Raw genomic sequence first — 20736 nt, 5'->3', positions numbered from 1 at the left:
ACAACTCATAAAAATAATCCAGACCAAAACTGTAACCAGGCTGAAGACATAATTATTTTTCCCATAAAGACTTTTTTTCTGAACTTGGTATCTCGTCCAGTGTCTCTACAGCCAAGTTCAGGTGGACACTTAACGAATCCAACCTGTTGAGCCAAATGGTTGAATAATTTAATAATTTATATGTCTATATACATGTATACATATATATATATATATATATATATATATATATATATATATATATATATATATATATATATATATATATATATATATATATATATAAGTTTTTATTTTGGGTTAATTTTTATTCCTGATATTGAGATCCTTTACCTGACACGATTGTCTAACAATAAAAATAATACTTTAAAAGAAATATTATGATTGCTTTTTATATACACAGCAAAATAGCTTAACTTTTACACAAAGATATCAAAAACTCAGGACCTGGTTTCTTCAGCATCCAAAATGTTCAGTGATTCAGTCCAAGCTTGAAAAACCAAACCACAGCTCTGTTTTATTCATTATATTATTTATTTTTCAATCAAATACACTCCACTTTCCAGAATGTTTGATCAGCATTAGAAAAATTACAGACATTTGTCTAATGAAAAAATAGATTTCTCTGTGATATCAATCATTCAATCTTCAGTGGGCAGAAACGAAAAGAAAATTCCCTTCACCAGAAATATCGAAACAGTCGAGAGGACTCCGTTTAAAGCAGCAGGTTAAAGACACGAAGAGCAAATCAGCAGTGAGACCGACAGTTTTCTTCTCCTGACAACAAAACATCAACCAGGAGCTGAAGTTCTCCTCTTTTTATTGACGGGGAACGTCTCCTACATGTGGGATTATTGACAAAGGTTTACAGAAAAGCTCCGAGCCGCAGCTTCACACTGTCGATATCTTCCTTTGGCTCTCAAGTTTAACCAGCGCGTCGGTGTTCGTCTTTGAAACGAGGATGGCGATGAGAGAAGAAATCTTTGTCAGCCTGTGGCGAATGAGAAACCCATGAATGCACTGCTATGTTCACACCACCAGGAGGCAGCACAGCCAAGGCACATCAAAAAGGAGCACTGCATCACTCCACAAATCAGACTTTGCATAGAAACACAAAATGCATGAACAGTGGGCTCAGCAGCACTTTGAAGATACGAGGAGAACACAAATCAGCTGCACGTCGTTTTTCATTATTACGGTTTCGTTTGACATCTTAAGGCCTCTAAATTTCACTTCTAACAGACTCAGAAACCTCTCTTTGGTGTCTCGAGCCGAACGGCCTGATGTTTGAAGTGCTACCAACATTTCCCTTTGAAATAACAGCAAAAGCAGAGAGGAAACCTGTCTTCAAGTACTGCTCTCACCGTCTGTGCTTGGTGCTCATCAAAGTCCTTCATGAGAAGAAAAAAGAACAAAATAAGACGTTCAAGGACAGAAAACCGGCTTCAGTGTCCCATGAAGGCTTCAGGCATCAAACTAACAATGTGCAAAAATCATGAAAAACAAAAAGAAACGTGAAAGAAAATTATTTTGGTCAGAATTTGACAAAGTACCAGATGACAGGATGTTTCTGCAGGCGTCGTACACAAACATTTCTTGCTCAACAGCAGATTTTCTGACCAGAACAGTTTCTGTGTCCCTCGCCTCAGGGAGAAATGACACATCCGTCTCTCCCCGTCAGAGAGGACACTTTCCTAGTGCTCTCAGATGATTTGTTGTGATGAGGAGGAAGAATGAGGGCGCCCTGTCAGGAACAACACACCGCCTCCCTCATGCAGCATTTAACACGTCGATATCTCCCCCCTCCCTCTTCCCCTTCCTCCCCCTCCTCCATGTGGATTCTGCTGTTTTAACCAGCTTTTCAACCCCCTCCTAAGTCGCTTTAAGGCAGGATGCTCCTCTACTCCTCTCACTCAGGCAAAGCTGGTCCTTTTATCCCCCCTCACATCTGAAATCACACTTCCTGAATCCTGACATCTTTGTTTCTTAAAGCTGGATGGTAAGGACACATCGGTGATGATCTGAAATAACCCTCCCCACACACACATACACACACACACACACACACACACACATACAGGGGTCTGAGACTGCTCTGCAGAGCACTGCAGCACTTAGCAGCAAAGGAAGGATGGATGAAAGCAAAAAGCAGGAAGCAGAAGTCACAGCTGGTTCAACCATGGTGTGAGGTTTGTCACATCTACATGAGATTAACCGTCACCAAACATGAAAACAGACCTTCACATGGTGCAATAAATAGAGCTTTTAAAGGTACATTTCACCCTATATTCTCAACAAAGAGAAGTTCAATAAATAGTTTTGGTCAAATGAGAAAGAGGAGCTTGTGCATAAATTATTACCGTTGTTTGATATGTTACCATGTCGGAGGATGCACCGATCTGACTTTTAAAGTTTTTCTGATACCATCATTAATTTAACACTCTCTATTCCTTACTACAAGGATAAGACTAAAAATTTTATGGCAACTGCATTTTTTTCTTACTTTGTAAACAGAAAAGGAATAAAATTGTATTTAAGTTGGAAGTAGGATTTGTTGGTGAAACAAGTGTGTCGCTGTAGCTCTCTTCCCTTCATGATACTTAAGCTCTGTTGAGTAAAAATGAGCACAAAAGAGGATAGAAATAAGCTGAATAGATCTGCTCTTTGTCACTGAGAGTTGAGATCCTGAACTCAACTTTAGAGGTTTCTCGCCCTCTTCACGGTTTTTATGATTCCTGAACTTCTCCTTTAAGACATTTCTCTTTTTATCAGAGTATATCTCATATTTTTCTTTTCCCTTTACAAGTTGGACACGGCGGATCACTCATTTTTACATTTTTAAGTTCCACATGGGGATTTAGCACAGCTTTGACGTCAGATTCCCTTCCTGATGCAATCCTTCCCTTTTAACCAATCTCCACTGATGAGACCACTAGCTTGTGGCCCCCTAGTGGATGGCAGAAGAAATACAATTAAAAACTGTAAGAAAAACAGCTTTTTAGTGATAATCCAATTGTTTCTGCTTGCTTTGAAAACAAGAATGAAACAGCTCTGATGCACAAAATACATGAGATGCGTAACCGGTCTAGGCTGACTCTTTTCCAGTTAACATGACCAGTATAGCATAAATAGTATAGCACTGGGCTCCTATTCTCAGACTGACTCCTCAATTTACAAAAAGCACATCAAGCATGACAGGAAGTTGTGTACAGAAATCACCTAAAAGCACCAAGTGACTTTCAAAATAAAACAAAATGTGTCGACTACAACAACAAACCTAAGTAACGAGCAGACTACATTTTATTTTAGGTTTGATTTTTTTTCTTCTTTTTTTAACAAAACTGAATTTACTTTTAAAATTGCCTGAGTATATCAGAAAAGTAAACTCTTTGACCTCTTTTAAATCCACATTTTTATAGATGTGCTTTTATTGAAGATTTTATCTGAGCATGTTTAATCATCAAAATGCTGTTTTTATTTTATTTCATTTTTTTTGACAGTATCTTCAACAGGATCTTAAATCTTTTAATTTCTCTTGTTTTAATTATTTTAATTTTTTTTTTCATACTTTCTTTTCCCTTATTTGGTAGAGGTTCTTAGCTTTTTATATTTCTATATTTTTTCTGACATTTCTCTTTATCTTCTTCTCTTTTATTTCTTTTACTGTTTGTTTTTATTACGTAAAGCACTTTGTAACATTGTTTTTGAAAATTGCTATACAAGTTAAGTTAATTATTGTAATTATTATTATCATTATTATTATTTCAGGTTTTCTGAGATTAGAATCAGAATACGAAAAAAAATCAAACCTTCAAAAAAGTTTTCAAAAAAAAAGTAAATAATTTAATTATTATTATTGTTAATCTGTCTGAATAAATAAATGTGACACATTTTGTTTGTTTACTGACAACCAACTCCTCTTATGACCCCCTAAAAGTTCAAGTTCAGACTCTCTGCCTCGTCGACAGTTTGAGGATTCTGTGAATGATGAACAGTTACCCAAAGTGGAAAACCACAGCAACAACAGAGCTGCTACTTCATTTACTGCTTCCTTCTCTCTCACACACACACACACACACACACACACACACACACACACACACACACACACACACACACACACACACACTCTGTAAGGACATAAATCTACCCTCTGTTCTTGTGTAAGCTGCTGTAGCTCAGACGGATGTGACAGAAATCCTCCTCAAGCAGCAACAAACAAAATGAAGTAACAGAGGCTAAAAGTGCAGATGATTTATGTGCTGGAGATAAATGTGTGTATGAGTGTGTGTGTATGTGTGTGTGTGTGCAAAGAGGCCCCATGATTACAAAGACCCAAAGTGTTCAATACCATAGAATAACCATGATCAATGAATGAATTTTGAGACGTCTCATTGGTCTGAGATTTCACCTACGATGTAAACAGGTTTTTTTTACAAAATCATCTCTAACATTAGAGCGGTGTGTCATGGAAACTCGCCGTTGAAAGCAGACGCTCTATGAGATCATCGTGTGCTTTAAAGGTAAAGATTAACAGATTAATATTTTGATTTGTGTCATAGTTTCTGATATTGAACACTCTGGCTCTCCATAGGTGGCCCTTATTACTCTTAATCTAGCAGCCTTCACTCTGTAACTTCCTCGTTGATGTCGTATTTTGCGTAGCTATGAGAAGCTGATATTGCGTTAACAGTGACTGAGTCGTACATCCATCGTTTTCCTCCCGTACCGTCTAATTTAAAAAAAGCTAAATGTTTGTGTTGAGGCCTCGAGCAGCAAAGATGATGACACCGTTCGTTTCACCCAGTGATTAATCTGGCCAGGCCTCTGTGAACCTCTGCCTGCACCGGCCCGTACTCCACCACCTCGCCATCCACGGTTATGATCCCTTTAGGGGAGAACGGTTCCAGCCGGAGCGCCTGCACCTTCACGTACACCAGATGCTGACAGTTCGTTGTCATGTGAGCGCCTTTCTCCATCGCTAAGAACAGCTTCAGCAGCGCCGCGCGAGATATTCCCGCTCGGACGTAGAACAGGTGGATCACGCCGTCATCCGGGGCAGCTTCAGGTGCGGCCAGCAGGTCCTCAGCAAGGTGAGACTGGTACATGGCCAGCATGAGGACGAAGTCTTCCTCCTGGACCACCACCCAGTCTGCAGGCAGAGGCTGGTCCAGAGGCAGCAGCAGGGAGTCTGGAGGGCCGCTCGGAGCTTTAGAGGAAGCTCTGGACTGCGTGCTCTCCGCCCGCCTCACTTTGAGGGAGTTGTTGGAGTGGCAGGAGTTGTGGAAGGTGTTCTGGCGGACTGAGTCTCTGGACGGGTGACACAGACCCAGAGATCGCGTCTGGTTATTGCAGTGCAGAGTCATGTTATTCTTCAAAGCCTCCTGGTTGTTGTAGTCCTCAGGGGCGGGGAGGTAAGACAGCTGACCTCTGTAGACGCGGAGAGACGCCAGCCTCACCAGCGTGCCCACCGTGAAGCGGGCCGCTCCAACGTGGCGGTACTTCTCGCTCTCGATATCCACATCCGCCACAAAGCCCCAGGCCAGGGAGAGGAAGGAGAAGAGGCGAGGGCTGGAGGAGAGGTGGATGGAAACCAGGTCCATGCGGGAGACCAGGCCTTTGCAGAGCAGGAAGCCACAGCTGAGCAGGAGCTCCTCGCTGGACACCGGAGAGGATCTGCAGGAGAGGGAGCAAAGAGATCATCACGTTAAGGTCGTTTTTATCTTTACATTTGCTTTCCTCACTTCTCCATGAGGTCATCTTTCACCAGAGAAACCTTCAGAAAATCTGTCTTTTTCTGATCTCGTCTCCATGACATCAAACAAGTGTGAGCAGCAGAATGAAAAGCCCTCCAACAGTTTTCATGATTTATCACATAAATGAGGAACAAACTTCCTTTAAAGATAAATGTTATTCAAAATATTCACAATTTCAGCTCCAAAGTGTCATAAATATCTTTACTCTGAATTGTCTGTGACAAAGACAGGAAGATTGTTCTGCAACCAGCTGTTAAATCTAACTTCAAAAAATGATCCACGTCCCTTAATTCAAAGCAAGGCTTCCAAATAATATAGGCCCATGACACTCAAAATAGCGCTGCTAGAGACCGACAACCCCCTGCCGTAGAAGAACACAATCTGCCGCCACTGAACCGTGGTTACTCTGGTCTGGTCACCTCGGCAACAGAGAGTGTGGAAAACACATCAAATATTTCTAGTTTGCACGATTTTGTATAAAATTTAACCTGTATTTTGTACATATTTGTACAACACTGATGTATGGAAGCCCATTCCTGCCAGTTAAAAAAAAAAATGTGATAAAAAAATCTGTCATTATTTTGAAAGTATGAAAAGTATGGAAGTATCTCATAACTTTGCCTTTTTTTAAACTGATGGAAATGTGCTTCCATAATAATGGCACAGAGAACTGTAAAAACTTTTTTCGTCGACCCCCCAACCCATGTTCCTTGATCCCAACTTTGGCTGATGTTTTAATTTCCTTTTATGAAACATTTTGGCTCTCATATGGGAAAGTTATAGCCTTAGTTGAAGTTTCCATTATAAAAGATGGGACAGGAGACGAGAAACCTGAAATTAACTTCACACCTGCCCTCTAGACCACTACTGCAACTCCCTACTAGCAGTAGCAGCTCGAATCAAATTCAAAGTTCTTCTTCTGGCTCACAAAACATTGACAAGAACGGCTCCTGCCTACCTGGGGTCCCTCATCCGGGTCTACACTCCTTCTTGTCCACTACGCTCTGCTTGTGAAAGACGCCTGGTGCTTCCAGCCCAGCACGGCTCCAAATCACTAGCCAGACTCTTCTTCTCTGTTGTGCCCAAATGGTAGAATGAATTACCTAACTCTATACGATCCACAGAGTCCCTTTCTACTTTAAGAGATGTCTGAAGACTCATCTGTTCAGGGAACACTTAGGGTCTTAATCTGACCCTTCTCCTCTTTGTCCTCAGGGGTAGAATGAGTCAGTAGGTCTAAGACTCAGCTCTTATTGATTTTTGAGCCCAATAACTGAATGTTATAGAAGGTTGAAGTATACATCATATAGTATTTATATTCTTGCTTGTGTTGTACGTTGCTTTGGACAAAAGTGGTTGGTGTAAGAGCACATTCAAGAACAAGAGTTTTCAAAAACGTTATTCCAGAAAGAAGTGCTTCAAGAGTTTTAAACTCCCCAGTAAGATATTATTGAAGAAAACAGATCTACAGACAACTGGAACATTTCATTTAGTTATTTGTTGCTTTAATTAAACTAATCTGTTTTAAGTGGTTTGTGATAATGTTGATTCCAACCCACAGTCAGTAGTTATTTTGCAGTGGTCTGTTCAAACTTGGGAGTCTATCAATAAAATGTAGAGTGAGGTTACGTTAGCTCTGATTGGTGAGGCTGTAGTTGGTAGATGAGCACTGCACTGCAAAAACTAAAATCTTATCATGTGTTTTTGTCTTATTTTTTAGTAGAAAATTCCTTTTTAGACTCAATATGAGCCTAATTCACATGACCAATCCAGAAAAATGTCTTGTTTAAAATGAGGTCTGAATTACTCGTAACCAGTAAAAAAATCTGCCAATGGAACAAGAGAAAAGTTACTTGTATTAAGACATTGTTCTAGTCTCAAAGAAATTTTCAATTTTTTCTTGTTCCATTGGCAGGTTTTTTTACAGGTTACAAGCAATTAAAACCTAATTTTTGTACTCTGATAACTTGAAACAAGACATTTTTCTGGATAGATAAGTTGAAAGTGGCTCATATCGAGTATAATAAGACAATTTTTACTTAAAAAAGACAAAAACACTTGATAAGATTTTAGTTTTTTGCAGTGTGGTAGGACATAACCATGATTTACTCAGAGCACTGGGCTGTGAGGAACACTGAACAGATAGTCTGCTCCCCTTCTAAATACTAAACTACAGAGTTTACAAAGTTTGATTGTGGTCTTGTTTCAAACTACAAGTAAACACATTAACTTTTTGCTTTGCATGTTGGGAAATGTTGTCTCAAACAAAGAAAAGTAGAGCTAAAAAGGAGATCTGACCTCCAAAACAAATGCACATCTTGGCAAGAGTCACATCTTTATGACAGTGGGTGAAGGTGCTCATGGGAAATGTAGTCTTTCTCTTGGAAAAACACTAGCTTTTAAGGATAGCCCTCGCAGTGACTCTTTGAAACTTTATCTGATAAAAACTGTTAACGAGCGTAGCTTCCATTTGCTTTTGAAAAAGTCTTCACATTCATGGCGGTATGCAAGCTACGGCTTAATACAGAGAAGAAGAACTGGTGCTGCTGCAACAAGGAGAAGAGATGGGGTCGTGTAACCACGTTGATGTTTTTCATGGTTAGAGAGGAGAACAACAGAACTTCAAAGGCGAAAAAAGTTTCACCCAAAAGTCGACTTCACAACAAAGGTGTGCTGAAGAAAAGCAGAGCAACATCAGCAGCTAACAGGAGCTTCAGACTTCAGAAAGGAGAAGAGAATAATGACTGAATCATTAAATTTACAGCTTTCTTGCTTAGTTTGAGAAAATGCAGAAAGACAATCATCACACCTTTGTCACACTCCTGTTTCTCAGGTTGTTTCTTTTAAACAGCATCAGCTTCATCCCTCTGTCTTCATCATTAACTCCCTGGTAAATAATTTCCGCCTCCGCTGCAGAGCTGGCTTCAAAAACAAGACGCAGAAACAAGAAGGTGCAGTTCATATTTCTGGGTTAGGAAATGGGTCAAGGCTGTTTTTGGAATTCTGCTATAAGAGGAGTGTTACACAATACTGGGGTAACTGTGACCTTATTGTGTAATCATAAAAACACAGAAGAGGGAAGAAAGGAGGGAGACAGGGAGGAGGAGGAGGGGAGAGACAAAGTGAAGAAGAAAGCGGGGGATGCTGGGGGAGCAGAGGGACAAATGCTGGAGGTGGGACGGAGTCATGAGCCGTCAGACACAACGGAGCGTTCAGACAACAAAGACAAGCCCATCTGGGAGAGCGGAGAGCAAGGGTGGAAGGTCACACACACACACACACACACACACACACACACACACACACACACACACACACACACACACACACACACACACACACACGCTCAGATTTGCCTGCTGTCACCACCCACAGCCAATTACAGTGAGGAGTGAGCGCCTCAGCTTGGCTCAGCATATATCTCCATATTCATCATCCCGACTTTACAAACAGACTCGACTCCATTTCTACTGCTCCTTTCTCTCTGATCGCTGCTCGCTTAAAGGTCGAGGGGAGAAACATTTGGTATTTGGTGTTAACAGAGAGGAGAAAAAGTTCAATTTCTCAAGATAAAGAGATCATCTGTTCAAATCAGGGGTGTCCTAACTTTTTGCAAAAGGGGGACACATTTAATTTGTAAAAATGTCAGAGACCAGCGGCTCTTATGGACATGTTTATTAACCATGAAAGTAACACATGAATGCTTGATTTGTTATCTATTTCTTTTGGTTATTTCTCTAAACATCAGTGTGCTCAAACATTCTTCAACCATGATCATAAACTGATGAAATCAAACCTCACCTGTCCCTCATTCGTCTCTTAATACATTTCCCATTTATCATTGTACAGTTTTGAAGCTAAAATACCCCCGTCACAGGCGCCATCATTGGTAGCAGTTGTGCAGCCAGAGTCTGTGCAGTAGAGGCTGGTGACAAAAATAATAATTATCTTTTTCTTTCGAGAGCCTTCTCACCTCTTGGCTGTACCTCCTGACATATTTTACAATCCCTGAAAAAAATACATGAGAACGGCAGCTGTCAATTATCTTTAAACGTGGCGTAAAACCTTGTTTTTAACCTTGTATAACAAATGAAAACGAAACTTTTCAGAAAAAAGAGGACTTGAATACAAGACAGCCAAATGATATCTTCAAATCACCACAACAATCGGACGTGAGAAACATTTCTACGAAATGTACTTATTTTTTAAAGTTTGACCACAGCCCATCTGGAATGACTGGGGAGATGGATTATTTTTTACCTATACTGCAGCCAGCCACCAGAGGGAGCAGTTTTTGAAGCGACCGAGCAAGATGACGTCTATTTTTTTTACAGTCTATGATAGAACACTTGGAATTCTGTGATTGTTTTTTTTATTATTATTTATTTTGTTATTTTGATGTGAGATGTGTTCAAAAAGTTGTTTTTTAATTTAGTTTTTGTTAGCAAAGATAAAATATAATTTCACTTGCACTTTAAGGAAAAGGACATACTTTTTTTGCACAGTTTACCCCAACTCAGAGAATTAAAAAAGGAATTCTCTTTACCTTGTTAAAAAGAGAAAATATGTTTTGTAGTCTTTTTTTTTTACATTTAAATGTATTATGTGTGTGAGGGTGTGTGTGTCATAAATTTAGCATTCTTTGCATGATTTGTGTCAGTTTTATTTTGTCTGCATGCTCTTTTTGTTAAAAAAAAAAAAAAAACATCGGGAGAAAATCGCATCGTTAACCCAGAATTGGAACTTGAATTGGAGTGTGACTCGAGTGTATTGCCCCCAATAGGGGGCAGTATGAGGAAATATGTCAGGATGTTTTCATGCTAAAAGGTAAATGGACCAGTACTTATGCAGCGCTTTTCACTGGTAGTCTTATTCACCCATCTACACCTCATTTTCACACTGACGGCATGGACTGATGCTTTGTTAGGAACCATCAGTTCATCTATCACATTCATAGACTGTAAAAAAATGGACATCCGCTTGCTTGGCTCGAAGTGAGGTCTCCTCAAAACTGCTCCCCCTGGTGGCTGGCTGCAGTATAGGTTAGAAAATACGGCTTTCCAGTCATTCCAGATGGGCTGTGGTCAAACTTTAAAAAATTATTACACCTGGTAGACATGTTTCTCACTCGGATTGTTGTGGTGATTTGAAGATATTATTTGCCTGTTTTGTATCCAAGTCCTCTTTTTTCTGAAAAGTTTTGTTTTCATTAGTTATACGAGGTTAAAAACAAGGTTTTACGTAACGTTTAACGATGATTGACAGCTGCCTTTCTTGTGTATTTTCTTCGGGGATTGGACAATATGTCAGGAGGTAGAGTCAGGAAGAGATTAGACTCTCGAAAGAAAAAAATGTATATATTTTTGTCACCTGGCTCCACTTAGATTCTCCCAGAATCCCTCACAGTCTCTACTGAGCAGACTCTGGCTCCAAACTGCGACCAATGGCTATTGGCTATGTATTTTGGCTTCAAAACCATACAATGATAAATGGCGGAGCCACAATGTCCGCTCTATATACAGTCTATGGTCTACACACTGACGGCAGGGACTGATGCTATATTAGGAATCATCAGTTCATCTTTCACATTCATATTCATCCACACAATTCAGTATCTTGCTTAAGAACACTGCAGCATGTGACTGCTGGAGCTGGAATCGAACCCTCATCCCCTCAATTGAGAGGCGATGACTCTGGTGTCAGCATCTGAAATTTATCAGGATTGCTTTTTCCAGATTTTCTTTTTCTATTTTGACCTTAAAACAACAATTTTGACCCAAACATCTCTGACCCTGCATTCTGAATGATTATTATGCATTAATTTTAACATTTTCACACATTTAATCTGGTCTTGTGTCCTCTTATGTGTTTTTTGGACTCTCAAATTTTCACATCATGATTAATTCCTTCATTTAAAGAAGTTGAATGTGAGGGTTGTTGAGTTTCAGCAGAATGTACAGAGCTTTAGCTTTAAACTAGCAGCCTATGCAGAGTCCAGATGGAGTTTAGTGAGACACTGGGGCCGTATGAAGACAGATCTAAGTGCAGCAGCCTGTTTTTGAGCTGCAGTGTCTGTGAACCACCAGAGGAGGGAGACGATCCATCACATCAAAGTGTCAAACCTGTCTCTTCAGAACATGAAGTTCCAGCTGGTGCTCATTCTGATGTTTGTGTTCAGAAACACATTAAACACTCACTCAGCGAACCTGTTCTCTGCATCACATAATACCAGATACATTCTAGCTGTCGCTCGTTTGATCCACGCAGCCTCAGTGAACCCGACATTCAGCTGGGAATAATACCAGAAACACCGCAGCCAGGGCCACTGCGGGACAGCCTGCAGCGACCAGAGAGAGAGAGAGACAGAGAGATTTTCTGGATGCCCGGGAGTGTGAGAGGAGAGTAAACAATGCAGAGTCTGGTCCCTTCCTCCCATTGTGGCTGCTGTTCTGGCTGCAGGTCCATTGTTTGATGAGAAGCTGATTGGCAGATGCAGCCAGAATGAAGAATGAAAGTGACTGACGTTTGATAAAAGTCTGTGATCAGATTCTCTTTTAATGTGTCAGATTTTTAATTCAGGCTCAATAAAGACAGAGAAGCTGCTGGACTCTAAAGGAAGACAAACACACGGTGACATTTCTAAATGAAGAAAACAATGAAAGAGCAAACTGGAGCTGATAGTGACCTTTACACTGTCAGAGAGGAACTAAAAACAAAATTTACCTTAAAGTGATCAAGCTTTTTTTTTCTCCCCAACAAACAGCAAACACACAGCGAGCAGCCTGGTACTGTTTGCGTTTCTACAGCCAGTGGTGCCCCCTTGTGGTAGGCGGTGTCTAAGCCAGATGCTGGTAGCTGCATCACTTAAACAATAGTGTGACGTCATAGTAGCGCAACACAGTGTACCCTGCTAATAAATCCAACAAAGAAGAAAAGTAAACAAGTAAACAAAGAGCAAATATGGAAGACATCCAGCGATTCGTCTTCTTTGTGATTGGCATGTGGATTTTTGTTACAAAGCACAATCAAGTTTTGTTTCAGGGAAGGCTGTGTGCCACCAGGAGAAATACAGCCGCTGTCTCTGTCACACAGGACGTGACGACTCTTTTGACCAATCAAAGGTCTGCAGTGTTGTAGCTCCACCTTCTGGGATCAGATCTGTTCAGTCTGGCACTCCTACGGAAGGGTCCCAAAAAGTGGGACAACTCGTCTTGGTTATTTGGAGATCTGTCCCAGGATTAGTCAGTGGAAGCGCCGTAAAATGCGTGCTGTGCTGAGACGAACCGAACCGAACTACTTGGTGAAAACAGGCTTTCAGTGAACCCTAGCGTGAGGGAAAACCAGCAATCAGGTGTGGACTGCAGTGACACCAGTGGCCAGAATCGGTAGTGTTTTTCCAAAATAAAGACTACATCACCCACTGTTGTAAAGCTATGACTCTTGCCAAGTTGTGCATTTGTTTTGGAGAGCAGATTTAATTTATAACACTGGCTTTCTTTGTTCAAGACAATTTTTCCCAGAATGCAAAGCGACAAGGTCATGTATTAATTTACATTTTGAAATGTGACAACAATCAAACAGTGTCCCGAGGGTGAGCAGACTATCTGTTGAGTGTTACTCATGTCCTACCTGCTTATCTACTAGGGCTGAACAATTGATCAAATTAAAACTTGCATCGCAATGTAACAAAATGCAATTTTTCAAATTGCAAAGACTCAATTGAAAACGGTTTAAAAAATATAAATATAATATATATATAAATAAATAAATGAAAAAGTAAGAAATAAAATCATGCTGTTAATACTATAAAATGAGATTATCTTCCAAAATCATTCAGCAGAAAAATAGATTTAGATATAACCAATTATGGAGCTGATAAACCCTTTTTTAAAATATGGATTATGAAAAGGCAAATATATTAAATTGGGACTTTAACAAGACCCCTGGTAAAGTTCTAACCCTGACTTTAAGGTGCAACAACTATCCAGCAATGGATAACAATATTCCCAGGACCAATTTACTGAGCAGTGCGCCGTCCTGCATCCAAAGACAAATCATGGTGAGATTTAGTTAAGTGGAATTTATTTTTGCAATGAAATGATACTCTTTGGAAAACCAGTGGGTCTAATACCCTGTCAATTAACTAACAGCTTCATCATTGATGCCCTGCAGCAGTAAATAATTGAAAGTTCAACCAGCCTCAGAGGTCACATCTGTGTGCAGCCGTGAGAGACGGAGATAATAAACCATGATCATCCAATCGTATGTCCACAGTTACCAGCAGATCCGTCACCAGTGAATAAAATCAGCCAAGCATAAAGCTCACACTGCCTTTCATAAACAAGGAATCAAACCTACAGCAGCACCACAGAAGGAGTACCTGGAGTAGTGATGTACTGATGCTGCCAAAGCATTTCCTGATCCACCAGGAAGGATCCCCAGCGGGGTCCGGATAGCTTCCTCCCAGTCTGGTCTCTCCAGCAGCCCATTAATCACCTGTCATACACAGAGACACAAAACACAAGCTCAGACAGAGTCAGATTGATCTTCAACTGATTTAATTTATTGACTTTCAAAGTAACATATAATATCAGATGATGAGTTTTCAGCAGTGTTACGAGCTGCATAGTTTTATGAGACGTAACTAGATTTACTTGTTAATTAATAAGTTGTATGAAAAATAGGGTTGGGCATCAAAAACCGGTTCCTTTTGAGAATAAGAAACATTTCAGTCCGTCGATATCCTGAGCTTTTATGCTTAAGGATTCCCTTATCAATTCTTTACACTATGCTAAAGCTACCGGACCTTACATCGACTTGTCTGCCACAGCTATCTTAGCTTAGCAGTTAGATAATGTTTCCAAAGAAAACTATGTTCAGGATTTTCAGCTTGAAGTTTCACTGAAAAACTGGACTAAATTCAATACCAAACCAAAACTGATACTAAAAAAACACCAATAGCTTGATGCTAAGGTATATGAGAAATTGCATTAATATACTAGCAGTTAGCATATTTCAGGACAACTTCTGCTAGAACTTCAACTTTTATCACAAAAACATCTCATAGTTACTCTTTGTAAATGATACTGAAATCTCCAAATGTCCAAAAAAACTGAAAGGCAAACAAAAGAAAAGTTAGGTGCAGGCTCATGGCTAGCTTCATAGCTATGGCAAGGTTCCAAACAACTTAAAGTCAAGTGATAATTAAGGGTGGGAGAAAAAAATCAAAATGCGATATTGGGATTCTTTGTTCTTTTTTTTTTTTCAAACTGAAAGATTTCGTTTCATTCTTTGTTTATAAACTGGATTGGAAAAAAAAGTTACCACTTTTCTCCAGCAGAGGGTGCAGTGTTTCTCTCTGACTCATGTGATGTGCGTTTCATGGGAAACTAGAAAAGCACTCAGAGAGCGTAGACCTCTGCCAAGCATATTGTGATTGTCACCAACACTTTAGTCCTACTTTAATGTTATACTCCCTTTGCACGTATTTCATATTCCAGACCTTAGTATCCAGAATATTGCCAGGATCTGGAACGTACTTTTAAATCTGTCAGAAATTATCGTGAATTTGTCTTTTATTGTTTTGCAAAAAAAGCTAACTAAAAATTGCAAAAGTCATAAATATTGAAGAATCGCAATTTTAATCGGATCGGCACCCCCAAAAATCGTAATAGAATACAATCGCAAGAATAGCATATCGTCCTAGCCCAGCAATTACCATTTCGAGACACTAGATGGCCTACTTCAGTCAAAAACATATAATAAAACACTACATCAATGTGATGTGATGTGCAATTTTTACTTATTTCAGTAATTTTACGCTTGGAAATATCCAGATCCAGATAACTCAATTTATCATTGTTGACACAGAAAACCTGTAAAGCTACATTTTTACAGTGAAAGATTCACAGAAAGAATTGATAAAGAATCGGGTCGATAAGCAGAATCAATAAGGGCAGCGGTATAAATAAAATCTTATCAATACCCATCTCTAAAGAAAAAAGCTGGTCTGAAAATGACAGGATATGAAGCTCATGAGCATCTTTCACCTCATAGAGAAGTCCATCTCCGGACATGATGACTAAAGCGTCCCACTGCGACAGGTCGGCCTCCTTCACCAGCTCTCGGGCGTGATTCTGCCGCTCTGAAAGAGACACACAACACACACACAGATTAAGAGGATGACATGAACTGTGTGTTCCTACTGGTCAGACTTTCTTTAAAGGTCGCTGTGGAGGCAGGAAACAGGCAGAGGTCAGAGGTCATGGTCATCCAGCCCTAATGGGGATGTAGAAAACATTTCTTGCCTCTCTCAAGGACATTCCTGTAGTGGTTTTCTTTCAGAGGCTTAAGTAAGACAGGACAGTAATACTCATGTTTTATTTACACCATGCAGAAAACAGGACTTCAGGTATCAGGTAATTGTAGAGTCCTCCTTGTTTTCTTCCTTCCTTTTCCCTTCCAGCGGCGCACTTAAGTATCACCGTGGGAGAGAAAGCTGATCTATGGTTTTAAATGAAGTATCTGGCATCCTGCTAATTAGATCAGTACAGCTGAATTACCCAGAAGCACTCTGTCAAATTAATCTGGGGTTGAATAATCTGATGGAGTGGAGCGCTGGTGACAGGGCCTGCTTACATTAGAGGAAGTCTTTTTTATCACCAGTGGACAACAGGACTCCAGAGTGGACTTGATTTACTGTGGAGAAAATAAGAACGCTGAATCGGAATGATCTGGAACTTGGTTTGAGTTTTCTAGAAAAAGCTTCCAAATTTGACATCAATATTTTTTTGATCAGGTATTTTAATCAGCCAGGTTTTGAATTGTTGGTTTCATTTAGAAATCGCTTTTTTCAACAATCTACCTGATGTTGCTATAGCGAAAGCTACAGCTATAGCTAACAATAGCTACCCCAATGTCAGATTGAGGTGACGGGTTCATAGCAGACAGACTTCACTGCGGTGGGCTGAGTTTCATGAGTTATTGGGCAGATAAGCTGAATTCAGGAGCTGTATCGGCTACATAAGCAGCAAAAATTACAGTATTCAGAATCCACATAATATAGATTCTGAATACCGCAACATTCGCTTTTCAGTAGACATGCACCAATCGATCATTGCCAATTTCCTTAATTTTGGAGGATCGGTGATCGGCCCATCCTAACATATGAAACTGATCTTATATACCTCCGGGTCTGACAGCCAGTTATTGTCACTTTTTGCTCTGAGACCTAAAACTCAGGACACTCTATTGGTTGTTTAAGTTAAAACATAAAGATTTTATAGTTTCACAGGTATTGTTAAATGATTTTCAATAAAATAAGATTGGAATATTGAAGAAAGAAAGAAAAAATACAATCAGTATCGGCCCAAATTGGTATCAGCAGGTCAGGCTCTACTTTTCATAGCTAAGCTGTCTCGTGTCTCATGTGATGCGGTGCAATCATGTGGTGGTGTCTGTTTGCTGTGGGTTTGTCACCCTAATCTGACATCAGTTTATCATCACTTTCTAAAAATGTGTTCAGTTTGGGTGTGAATAAACTGTCGCTCTACCTATGACAGTCAGCGAGCGTTTAGGGGAGATGACGGGGATTGAGTGGCGTCTCTCTCGTTTCCAACTAAGAGATGTTTTTTTGACCCTTTTCCCCAGACCTGTAAAACAGAGGGCCAAGGGGAAGGGATAGACGAGGGGGAAGGGGTACGAATGACAACTGGGATTGGCCCCTAGTCTTTGAATATGAAGCCTGTATGGAAACCGATCTTAAATAATAGCCATGATCTTCTCAAGATTCGCTAAAATACTGAGGTCATCACTAGGGGTGGGAGAAAAAAAAACAAAAATTTGATATATCTGGGCTGTATTGTTGGGCGTTATCAAAATCAGTATTCTTTGTCAAACATCTTTTTTTTTTTTTTTTTTATCAAATTCAAATTCTTCATTTCAGTTTTTGTTTTTAAACTGGATTGGAAAAAAAGTTACCACTTTTCTCCAGCAGAGGGCGAAATGTTTCTCTCTGACTCTCATGATGTACATTTGATGGGAAAATATGGCTCCTGTTTAGGGATGGGTACCTTTCACATTGCAAACGATACAGTTCAGATTCCTGGTACCTGGCAATCAGTACCGGTACTCAACGGTACTAATTTTTGGTACTTTTTTGTGTTTATGAAGTAAAAAAATATAAACTTTTGTAAATAATAAAATGTATATATTTGTTCAATTTAACATATTTATTCTTCAATATATAAACTTGTAATACTGTGTTCATGTCCAGCATGGAAAATCACCTACTCTTCCACTCCCTCACAGTCACAAGGATGCATTTAGGTACCTAAATATGGTACCTTATGATTTTATGTGACCCGGTCCGCGGTACTTTTTTTTTAGAATTCAGTCTGTACCTATAAAAGTACCTAATTCAGTACCCAACCCTAGCCGCGGGTAAGACTAGGGTAAGAAGTAAGAATGACAACTAGGATTGGCCCCTGGTCTTTAAATGTGAAGCCTGTATGGAAACCGATCTTCACAACAAAAACAAAGATGTTCAAAACCTGTTTTAAAAAATGTTTTTGGTCTGAGTGCCACAAAAAACTTTAGAAATAACTACTTCTGAAGTTTTTAATGCTGGGGGGGGGGGGGGGTCTGCTTTTCAATATGTTAAACATAAGTATAAAGAAACAATGCTGGACTCCTCTCAAGACCTGCTGAAATTATGAAGTCATCACACAAGAGTCTCCTAACTGGTTCATGACATGTTGGAGGAGTGGGCCTAAAAAAAACCAAGTCAACCCATAGTTCTTCCTCTGACAGGTCTCCAGGGGACTGGCCAATCAGAGGGAAGGGGCTTTTCAGAGCAGGACTCTTAAAGAGACAGCAGCGAAAAATGAAGCGAAGCTACCTCAAGGGTAGAGCTGAACGATTTTGGAAAATAATTTTAGATGATAAATAAATAGATTAAGCATGCGATTTTTTTGGGGGGGACGTTTATCTTCTGCATTGTTCACTTAACACAAGTTTCAAGTCATTTTATAGTATGACTAACCAACAAAAGATACTGCCAACATTTAAACAAGTCTTTTTGCATTTCTTAATTGAAAAAGAAAAAGGAACACTGCGAAATTTTACTGACCTCCAGTTGTCAGTAAGAGTAAAAAACCATACAGAATAAAGTGACCAAGGGGTATGGCTCTACGGTCTACTGGATAGATCTTTGTGTAGCCCACAGGGTTTTTTTTGCTAGCAAAAAACAGCATTTTGACTTTTGCTGGTTTTAAGGAAGAATAAGTACAAGTTACTATATTCCCTCCAGGTCTGTGTACAGTTTTTTTTTTCTAATTGCAGCCTTTGCAATTTGAAAATTGCTTTCTATCACATTGCGATGTCGGTTTAAAATCAATACCTCTCTTTAAAGGATGTGATCGCACCTTAGATTTGTCTCACTGTGCCAGCTTCATACAGTAGGAGTAGGAGGAAACATATCCAGGAGTCTAAGCTTGAACAAACTGCATTAGTTACTGTGCTTTAAGCTGCCGCAGGCTCTGCAGTCTCAGTCTGTTCAATGGAAGATGGTCATTGAGTCATTCTCAAAAGGCTCGTCACCTGAGGTTGAACGTGTGTGTTGGAGTCATTAGTGTGGTAACACCCTCAAGCAGCTGAGTAAGCTGTCACAGTGTTTACAGTGTTTCCTGCTTTAACAGCACAAAGACACACAATTAGAGGTGTTGCTGTTTACTGTCATCACCTGCTGTCGTGTTACTGCAGGAGATCAGCAGTTATCACACCGCTCCGCCTGCGGTCAGGATGTGTGTGACAGCGGGATGGAAACTCATCTTCGGTGGGACGAGGCGGGGGTCAGCGCGAGGACAGAGCCTCTTGTTACCTCACATGCACTTAAACCGTCCGACCATGTGAAAACTATTCTGTTCCCTAAGCTCTTACAGTTCGTGGTTTCACAGAGCCACAGCTTTAGGTTCACATCAGCTCCAGAGTCATGAGCCACAGAAGGAAGCAGATTTCAGCTGATAAACCCACTGAGCATGTGACACAGAAACAGGCTGACACAGATACAGATTAGATATTCAGGACAGTAGAGCACTGACATGAAATGACTGAAACTGATATCATCTTCCAAAACTGGCTTAAATTAAATCAAAACAAGACAAACTATGAAATAAGCATCAACCAAAAACATCTTCAGATTAGTCTGTTGCGCTATAGGTACATGAACATCGAGTATTCACAATAAAGCCAGCCCCAAGTGGCCCCTTGAGGTACTGCACTTGCTTCGTTTTTAACACAAGAGGTTGCCCTTTGTGTTTACAGAGTACATAGTTAGGCGTGTGAAAAACACCGCTTGTGTACATACATGTTTCACGTGCTGCAGCTTCTCTTCACTCAGCCTGGGGCTTCCTCATCCTTTAAAAACAGGCTCAAGCTGTGACCTCAGGCCAGTAACGAAGCGGTGATTTGTATAACTGTACCGAGTTAGTCACAATCCACTGAGTGAGCCCCACAGGGACAAACTCAGCTGGACCGGAGCACTCCCCTCCTTCCAGCCACAAACATAAAAATCACAACATCCACCATCTGACTCGTCTCTTCCCTTCGTCCCTCGCTTTTGTTTCCCTTCGCTGCTTCGTTTTGAGTGGCGTGGCGAGTCGCATATGAAAGCTCTCCTCCCTCCTCGCTGCAGAGTCCCAGCTCCACAGCTTTGTGTCTGATCGGGGGCCGTCAATCCTGTTTAGTTTACAGCCTCTGCATAGATAAGGAAATGCGATGTGACCGGACTGATAAGGAGGAATTGATTCCTTTATCCTGCAGAGTTTGGAGAAGAGAGGCCGAGAAATCAGATCCCTCTCTGGAGGACTGTGAGTGTGTTTGAGAGTGTGTGTGTGTGTGTGTGTAGTTACTGCGTTTCTGCAGCCCTGAAAGGAAGAGCAGCTATTTGTTTTTCAAAAACACAACAGGAACGATTACCTTC

General features: G+C 40.3%; 1 protein-coding gene across 1 annotated transcript in view; it reads right to left on the bottom strand.

The window, feature by feature from the left end:
- Positions 1–629: 629 nt before the first annotated feature.
- LOC141785271 (sphingosine kinase 1-like) overlaps positions 630–20736 on the bottom strand; it is a 58017-nt gene continuing 37910 nt past the window's right edge. Inside the window, exons 3-5 of the mRNA XM_074663471.1 lie at positions 15806–15900; positions 14137–14252; positions 630–5676 (exon numbers count right to left, since the gene is read on the bottom strand). Of these exons, the coding sequence (XP_074519572.1) occupies positions 4800–5676; positions 14137–14252; positions 15806–15900 (1088 nt within the window). The 3' untranslated portion in view covers positions 630–4799. The remainder of the gene's footprint in view (positions 5677–14136; positions 14253–15805; positions 15901–20736) is intronic.

The sequence above is a fragment of the Halichoeres trimaculatus genome, unplaced genomic scaffold (assembly GCF_033239565.1).
Source record: "Halichoeres trimaculatus isolate MK-OKI-2021-1 unplaced genomic scaffold, fHalTri1.1 fHalTri1_scaffold_2, whole genome shotgun sequence".
NCBI lineage: Eukaryota > Metazoa > Chordata > Actinopteri > Labriformes > Labridae > Halichoeres > Halichoeres trimaculatus.
The sequence above is the reverse complement of the archived record's forward strand: the minus strand, read 5'-3'. Positions and strand labels throughout refer to the sequence as shown.